Source organism: Drosophila nasuta, chromosome 2L (assembly GCF_023558535.2).
Source record: "Drosophila nasuta strain 15112-1781.00 chromosome 2L, ASM2355853v1, whole genome shotgun sequence".
NCBI lineage: Eukaryota > Metazoa > Arthropoda > Insecta > Diptera > Drosophilidae > Drosophila > Drosophila nasuta.
In genome coordinates, this window is record NC_083455.1 from 591565 (window position 1) to 601135 (window position 9571).

A 9571-nucleotide genomic window follows, 5' to 3' on the forward strand; every position below is an offset into this window, starting at 1 on the left:
GTCATGTTGAGGAGGAATGGCAAAAGGGAAATTATGTCATGCACATGTCGTAATTTTCCGCACAGTGTATCAAGACTGGGACCGCAATAAGGCTCTGGCTCTGGCTCGTGCTCAGACAGAGGACCAAGTGGAGGAGCCTGAGTGAGCACAGACACATGTAGCTGGTAATTATGCAACTCGGTTAAAAAGACTGAAAACAAGGAGCAAAATAAAGGGGGATGGGAATCTCACTTAAGTTTAAGCGTTTTAAATAACATTTCTACTTTGATATAACCTTCACATTAAAAATATTTCAAATAAACTTTTTCTACAAAACATTCTCCATTTTAATGAACGCAACACTGTAAGGAGACAGTTGCTAAGCGGAGAAGATGGCACAATTAACTGAACAGCGTCAGGCACCTTTGACTTTTAGAGATGAATTTAAATTAGTGCATCTTCGACTTCATCATCATGCACCAGAAGATTTCTTCAGATCTCAATGGCAATCGGAACTGAAGTCGTGCGCTTTTTTAATATACCGATGGATATTGGCTATATTCTTTGGAACTGGATTGTGCTCTTATCTCATCATATTTTTCTCGCGGGGAACTGTCTTTATTTACTTAACAAATTGGGGCTTTATATTATGCAGTGTTACCAGCATTAGTGGTGCCATTTTCGTTTCCATCTATCATGCAAGTACTGAAAGTATTGGTAAGATCAAAGTTAACGAGTTATTACTCCTTATAGAATATTTAAACAATAACTATAATAAATAACAAATAAGAAGGCTACAGTCGAGTGTGTTCGACTATGAGATTCGCGCTACCCATTTTGAATAATATATTGCTGTAGTAATTTTATAATATACCTAATTAATATACCTCAAAAATACTAAAAATATACCAAAGGATATTTAGAAGTATTGATACAGTACTGCATTCAAAATATACCATAGAGTGCAAAATATACAAGGTTGTCAGCAAAAGCAACTAAGGCCCGTAGTAAGTAGGCTTTATCCCCATACAAAGTTTTTCTTTAATATCTTCGATATTTTTAGTCTGATAGCAAGCAAGCTTTTACGATTGATAAAGACTAGAATTATATCTCTATCTCTTAAACTTTCTGATATCTATGTGGTCATACAGACGGACAGACAGACATTCACTGATATATCGTTTCGGATGATGAAACTGATCAAGAACATATACATATATGTATGTGTATATACTTTAGAGGGTCGGAGATCCCTCTTTCTGCCTGACATATAGATTTTCTGCTGTCACATAATTATAATACCCTTCTACTCTAAGTAATGGTTATACAAACTAATTCGAATAAAACTAATTTAACGATATAGGCGTTCAGAATCGAAAAAATCCCAAACCTCGGCAAATTTACAAACATTCCAAATGATAGAAGTTACTCTTGGCGTTAATGTAACTATGAAATATGTAAGAAACCTACAGTCGAATATGCTCGACATTTGTCTGATCCCAACCAAACTTTCAGGAATCATTAGGTCTATAGATTGTATTTACCAAAATTCGCGACTCTAGCTTGAAAATTACGCTTGTTATTCGATTTATGTCGATTTGTGGGGGCAGAATCTCTTATAGCCTCTGAGACAGATGGACAGACTGGCATGGCTATATCGTCTCGCCTTTTGACGCTGATCAAAAATATATATACTTTAAAGGGTCGGAGTTGCATCCTTTTACATTTCCTGCCGGCACAAAGTTGTAATACCCTTCTACCCTATGGGTAGCGGGTATAATAATGAATAATATTTTGTTGCGTTTGTGGTCACGTTCAGAGTTTTTTTATTACAAATATCTGTATAATAATCCGCTTTTTGTGCCCTTTTTTGAGATTTATTAAATTGAAAATAAATTGTTAATTTGTAACTTTGAACAAACATATTTTCGTTACAATGTTTTATACGCTGAATGGTATATGTGTTCGATAATCTATTCGCGCTATTTTGAAGCGTTCTTCATTTTGTATGAAGTTCCTACCATGTATAACACACCGCTCAATAAGTTCCCGGCCTAAGAAGAAAAACACATTTTGGCCATACAGTCAGTCCAGCGCTTCTCCAACCTTTCGATGCCATTTTTGTAGAAGGATGAACTTTTGCCCTCAAAATAGCCCTCAGTATCGGCAATCACCTCCTCATTTGATCGATATCTCTTGCCTTGGAGGTGCTTTTTGAGATGTGAAAAAAGCCAGTAGTCGCTGGGGGCCAAATCTGGAGAGTAGGGTGGGTGCGGCAGTAGTTTGAACCTCAATTCGCTCAATTTCAGCATTGTTGCCATAGACTTGTGACACGGTGCATTATCCTGATGAAACAGCGGTTTCTTCTTTGCCATATGTGGACGTTTTTTCTTGATCGCTCGGCCCAGTCGATCTAGCAGCTTCGCTGTTGATTGTTTTTTTTTCGGCTTATGAATCAGTAGATCTTAGAGAGCATAAGGAATATAGCTAGTCTTTTTTATTACATCACTTTTAAATTTATGCAGAGTCACCCCTACCCCACGAAAATAAAAAAGAGTCACGAAATTAAAACTATAGTTTAATCCGTCAGAAAGACTCTTACTTTTATGAATGAATGTAGCGGGTAACTCAAAGAGAGCAAGAAAGGGCAAAGCATTTTTGTATGTGTTTCTTCACTAAATTGGTTAAGTCAACTAAATATGCAAATTACATAATTAATGAACTTACAAAAATAATGAATTGACAAACAACATTGTTTTGTTATTTTTTTTGCTACTGCATTTACTATAGATAGAATGCATGTCTATTGTCAGCTCAAAGAATGTAACAAATATTTTATACAAGCTATATTATAAAGTATTTGATTCCCGCAGTTAATCGGCGTTGCATGTTAAAGTGCTACTGGGCATGTTATTGGATAAACTTAATTTTTACGCACATAATTTCTATTATTTACTGGACCTGCATTTTTCCTAAGAAGCAACCGCAAAATCTTATTAGTGGAATTTACAACGTGTGGACCCATGGCTTGCCTCCGGTTTTCTTCACTCTGGATCACTTACTGGTAGCGCATCCTGCACGACTGCTGCACTTTATATATCCATTTGGCTTGGCTTTGCTCTATGTGATATTCACTTATGTTTATTATGTGCTTGGTGGATTAGATCGGTAAGGAAAATGTAAAAATAATTATCGCAATTGATGTCGAATCTTCCGTTTGCTAGATTGGGAAGAAGTTACATTTACGAAATGTTAAACCACGGAAATCCTTTGCAGACATTGAAAACTATTGTAATGGTTGCAGTTCTTCTAGTGTGCTGTTCAACGCTACAGTATGGAGTGTATCGATTGAGAGTATGTATAGCAAGCAAGCTTGGAAAATTACTGTAGTTCAACCATATTTGTCTTTTTCGTATACTCATAATTATTTCGTCGTAATAAAAATAGGTGTTCACAAAACACACTACACAAAAATTCAACAAGTAAGAAAGTTACAGTCGAGTGTGCTCGACTGTGAGATACCCGCTACCCATTTTTAATAAGGGCAAAATATTGCGGTATTATTTTCAAAATATACCGAAAATACTTAAAAAATACTAAAACTATACCATACAGCACACCATTCAAAATATACCATAGACGGCACAATGTACCAGATTGTCGGCCAAAGCAACTAAGAGCCCTAGTAAGTAGGCGTTTTTGCCCATACAAAAGTATTTCTTTAATAACCAAATTTTCAGGAATCATAACTACTATAGTAATTATAGTATATACCAAAATTCACAGCTCTAGCTTTACATTTACGCTTGTTATTCGATTTTTTTGATTTGCGGGGGCGGAAGTGGGCGTGGCAAAAATTTGAAACAAACTTGATCTGCGTGCAAACATAACAAATGCTGTCGAAAAAAAATTATAGCTCTATCTCTTATAGTCTCTGAGATCTAGGTGTTCATACGGACGGACGGACGGACGGACAGACGGACAGACGGACAGACGGACATGGCTATATCGTCTCGGCTGTTGACGCTGATCAAGAATATATATACTTTATAGGGTCGGAGATGCCTCCTTCTACCTGTTACATACATTTCCTGCCGGCACAAAGTTATAATACCCTTCTACCCTATGGGTAGCGGGTATAATTAAAGCTCTTCTACCCTAGCGGATATAAAAATCAACATATCGATAACAATGATTCGATATATAACGTCGTTGACTTGTTGCTATTGTAGAAGAAAACTTAAAGGACTTTTTATAGGTAATACCATTGCATTTGGGATCGTCCACAACTGATCTTGTCATTTTGTTTAAATTGCACAAATTTTCAATACCCACAACATACTTTTTACGAAATAATTTTAGCTTTGACGAGCAAGAGTTAATATATGATAGATGTACGACATACAGAGCCAAGGCGAATACTAAATGAAATAATTGTATTAATTCTTTGACTACAAATGGATGGTAAGGTGTTATTTCGATTATGTAGTATAGTTTCAATGAAATGTATTTCTAGATTAAGCCCATATATTATATATGAAAGTGGAAAAAGTTTTGAAGTTGATTAGAATCGAATTGTATTAGATTTATTCTGTCATTGAAATTAACTACTCCTTGGAGTTAACGCAAATATAAGTTTGGAAATATATTGTATGTGGCATTTTTCGAAAAGAGTGACAAAAGCAAAAGAAGAAAGGGAGATGGCAGATGACAGAGAGAGAAAGAGAGAGAGAGCGAATGGCGTCAAGTTACTTAAGTGATTTCAATTTATACAAAATTTTACTGCCTCAGATGGTAGAGCAAGCAAGTTGATGGATACACATATGAGCTGCATAAAGTGGCATATCAAAAAGGGGTAAAGTGGTACGAAGGGAGGGGGCATGGGGGCGTGGCGTATGCCACATGGCGCATAGAGTAAGGGGCATGGCTTGTGGCAACTTTGTGAGTGCAGCCACTTAGCCTGGTTAGTTGTTGCATCTGGCGTTTCAAATACCGAAACATATCGAACGTTAACGTATTTATGGCTGCACTTTGCTTGACAACCACCAAATGGGTCTCACAAAAAGGGGCGTGCCATTTGGCACAGTTTGAGTAAAGAGAGAAAACTTTTAAAGCAATATCTTAAATTGTCGCCAGAGGGTGCTAACAAGTGGAGCGTTCGTTCGCAGCAAACAGGGCGAGTAGCATTTTAACATTTATTAACATTTCCGCCTTTTTGCATTCAATTTAATTTAACATAAACATTTATATGTTTATTATTACACGCTGAAAAGACTTGAAGTCAGCGGCGATGTCGACATCGTGGCATCGGCATCGACATCAACGGTGTTGTTTCTGCTGCTGCTGTTGCTGTTATTGCTGTTCATTGTGCATGAGAGTTTCATGCTTGGAATGCACATGCATGGCGTATACGTAATATGCATTTTGTAGCAATACGAAGGGAACTTTAGAGCTGTAGCTGTAGCTTTAGCTGCAACTGCTGCTAAAGTGAGGTGAGTTGTGGTGGCAAAAGTACCCACTATAAATTTGTGCGCACTTGCAACGCTCGTGCTGCAACAACAACTCTGAGTATATTCAACTCCAACTTAAATCTTAAGTAGCTCAACTTGTTTATTTATCGAAGCAGAAGGTAATGCGTTTCGGCGGGGTTGACGTATGGTCAGGACACGGTCATGAAACTGAGCTAAAATACTAAGCCATGTTCGCCACAATATTAACACAGTGGCAGGTACAAGGGTAATGTCTCTGCCCGTTCAAAAATGAAATAATCTGTAATAAAACTTAATTATTAACAAGCTCATATTCGTTCGTAGTTATTATCACACCAAAAAGGTTATAGAAATATAATGCTACTTTCACATTAATTCATTGTGATTACTTTCCTTAATTCAATCATTCATAATTGCTTCAATGATTGAAGTTATTATGTTATAAGCTATTCCATTCATTATTTACAGATTTACAGATTGTTTATACCCATTCACGTGCCTCTTTTTATCCTTATACATTTCATCTGTAATAAATATTATAGTAATAGATAATAATATATATGTATATTCGTATTTTTGTATATTCATAAACTTTTAACAGATGTAACTTAAAAGTGAATAAAAAATAAAACAAATTTCAAATGAACTATTCTTTAATAATTAAGTTGTAGTTTACTTTTTTACCAGAGACTGAATTGAATTTTGCTGAGAATTGTGCAAAAACTATTTAACATGAAAATTATTGTTATAGTGATTTTGTATGTGATATAATTTGGAGTTTTCGGGCTATTAAAGCGGAATGGAATTTTATTCTTTAGTTGCGCACTCAAGTGTTAAAATGTGTATTTGAAATTGATTGGCTGATTACACCCAAATACACACACACACACACAGAAAGAATCTCATGAGTGGAAAAAAGATATTCACACGCTTTACATAAACATTCACGTCAATAAGTATGCGAATATGAATTCTATTACAAATATATGTATGTAATATTTAGATATAACAAAGAATATACTTTCGGCTGCCTTTTGATGCCTTCTCTGTGTACGAATGGTGTCCTAGTCATTTTGGAATTTTTGAGTTGATTTGCTGCGGAAATGACGCAAATAACACAGCAAATTTAAGCAAGTCACACACAATTTACACATTCACCTGAATCCACACTCTTTCAATCTTTCTGGGATATACATATGTACATATGTGTGTATGTGTACATGTGTGTGTTTTTTACAACAACAATAACTACATACATAAATATACAGTTGCCAGCCGGCTGTCAACCGACAACAGGATGTTTTATATTATGCCAGCAAAATAAAGGCAGTCCGCATAAACACACACACACGCACATACTATCACATAGAACAGACTCACGCACAATGAAGGGATTTGCTGTTTTAATATGGAATTTTGCATGAACTTATTTTGTATTTATATACTCGTATGTACAACTTTTTAAACCCGTTTGTGTCACTTTGAAAATGAAATTTAATTGTGGCTCTCATTAATAGCACATTAATGGGACCCGGCTCCGAAAAGCCAAACGGAAATATGTGATTTCCGGTAATAAATATCTATACCAAAGACATATCTGCACATTATACGTATACGATTGTATGTACTTGGGAATATATTACCAAAATATGTATATATGTAAATGGCCGAAAGGCAGTTGCTTGGAAATGTCTGCTCATATAGAAAAATGACAAAATAGACCAAAGGAAGCCAGCGGAAAATATTTGTATCAACACTTTCGCAAATATTCGCTTACGGTCCCACGCTCAATTTATGAGTTTCAATTTAAATTTATAACTTGATTATCACTTTTGATATTGGGTTACATTTTTTTATGGGCATTGTTTTGCCTTCTGTCGGGCATGAGCAAAACGAAATAATCATTTAAGCATAAAACAATAAATCTATTTGCCAATAGAAGGGATTTCCAAACGAGTAAAACAATATACAAGCTACCAAAAATAAGAGCAAGGCAAAAAAGTAGATGGATGAATGCCGTACAGGGAGGAAAAGGACCGATAAGCCAGTAAAATTGGAAAGACTTATTTGCAGTCTCCAAAAAAATAGCATAAAGCTGAAAGATACCGAAATGCTATAATCTTATAAATATTAAATTACTAAATATTTAAAGAGTAAAGAATCTAAACATCCACCAGTAAATATTCGTGCAAAGAATATTACTCGATAAAAAGGAATCGGTATCAATTTCAAAAAATATCACGATAGTCGGCGTGTTTTTTGACTGGAGTTGAAATTGTAGGTCGTTACATTAATGAAAAATAACGAAGTTGTGCTTCACCTTATATGGTTAGAGTATATCCTCACACAAGACATTTGTCGACTCCCAGTTTGTAAGAATATTCACACCGATGATTAAGCACACATGAATACACTCTCGACCGCAAGCTTTGATGAGTCACTCTTAAAAACTAAATAGACTTGAATTAAGTATTTGGTTGTTGATCCGGGTGAAAATCACCTCAATTTAACGGTAACTTTAGTTCGTTATGCAAAATGAACTTCTCAGGCCAAAACTCACTTAAACTCGAGAATAGCTGAAGTTGTCTTTCCGAAAGTAAACAAAAATAATTCAAAACAAAATGCAATGCAAATAAAATTTTTATACCCGCTACCCATAGGGTAGAAGGGTATTATAACTTTGGCAGGAAATGTATGTAACAGGTAGAAGGAGGCATCTCCGACCCTATAAAGTATATATATTCTTAATCAGTATCAATAGCCTAGACCGTCTTTCTGTCTGTGTGGTATATTTTTAAGTATTTTTGTAGTATTTTCGGTATATTTTGAAAATAATACCGCAATATTTTACGTTTATTTAAAATGGGTAGCGGGTATTTCACAGTAGAGACACTCAACTGTAGCTTATTAACTGGCTTTATTATTATGAATTTACTACAATACATGAATTGATTAAAATTTAAACCAAACATTAGCATTTTAACACTTTTGAACTATTATTATTGTTGCTCCTGGTTTTATACCCGCTACCCATAGGGTAGAAGAATGTAACAGGTAGAAGAAGGCATCTCCGACCCTATAAAGTATAGTATATATATTCTTGATCAGCATCAACAGCCGAGACGATGTCCGTCTGTCCGTATGAACACCTTGATCTCAGAGACTACAAGAGCTATAATTTTTCGACAGTATTTGTTATGTTTGCACGCAGATCAAGTTTGTTTCAATTTTTTGCCTCGCCCACTTCCTCCCCCGCAAATCAAAAATAATCAAAATAACAAGCGTAATTTTAAGGCTAGAGCTGCGAATTTTGGTGTATACAATAATAACAACAACAAAAAATTGTGGAAGTTATTGAAGAAATACTTTTGTATGGACTAAAACGCATACTTACTAATATACTTTTAGTATATTTGTATTTTTGGTATATTTTGAAAAAATACCGCAATATTTTGCTCTTATTGAAATTGTGTATCTCACATTCGTGCACCCTCGACTGTAACTTTCTTACTTTTTTTTTTTTTTAATTTTTTTTAGATTTAATTTTCAATTTGCTTTAATATTATTTATTTTCTTTAAGTTTATCCACTCGCACACAAATTTTGTTTTTTTGCTTTTTAGAATAAAATCCCAATGCGGACAAATTATTTATAATAAATTATTTTAGATATTATGTTTTACTTATAAAAAATAAAAATTGCTCAAAGAAGTCAGATTTTAAATTAAAATTGTATTGCATTTATTAGATAAAATTTTTCCCTAAAAAAAAAACGCCATTGACTAACTGACTCTGGTATTGTCAATTTATAAAAAGTATATTATATAATGTATTTAGATATTATTATTATTTAGATATTTGCCACAACAAAAAAAGAGTACTTTTATATTTATTTATGCATTTTTATATGCATAAGTAGATTCCTCCTTATTCCTGTTACATACATTTCCTGCCGACACAAAGTTACCATATAGTACCCTTCTACCCTATGGGACTTAGTTGAAGGATTCCAAGTGAGTTATGGTATGCCAGAGTCGAGCACATTCAAATGTAGCTTTCAATCTATTAAAACTGTTCCTTGGACATACACGTGAAGTTTAGTCTT

General features: G+C 34.6%; 1 protein-coding gene across 1 annotated transcript; it reads left to right on the top strand.

Moving 5' to 3' along the window:
• Positions 1-244: 244 nt before the first annotated feature.
• LOC132795201 (protein rolling stone) lies at positions 245-3436 on the top strand. Its single transcript, XM_060805782.1, has 3 exons — positions 245-696; positions 2853-3147; positions 3204-3436. The coding sequence occupies exons 1-3, from the start codon at positions 372-374 to the stop codon at positions 3367-3369; spliced, it is 786 nt and encodes a 261-aa protein (XP_060661765.1). The 5' UTR covers positions 245-371; the 3' UTR covers positions 3370-3436.
• Positions 3437-9571: the final 6135 nt, after the last annotated feature.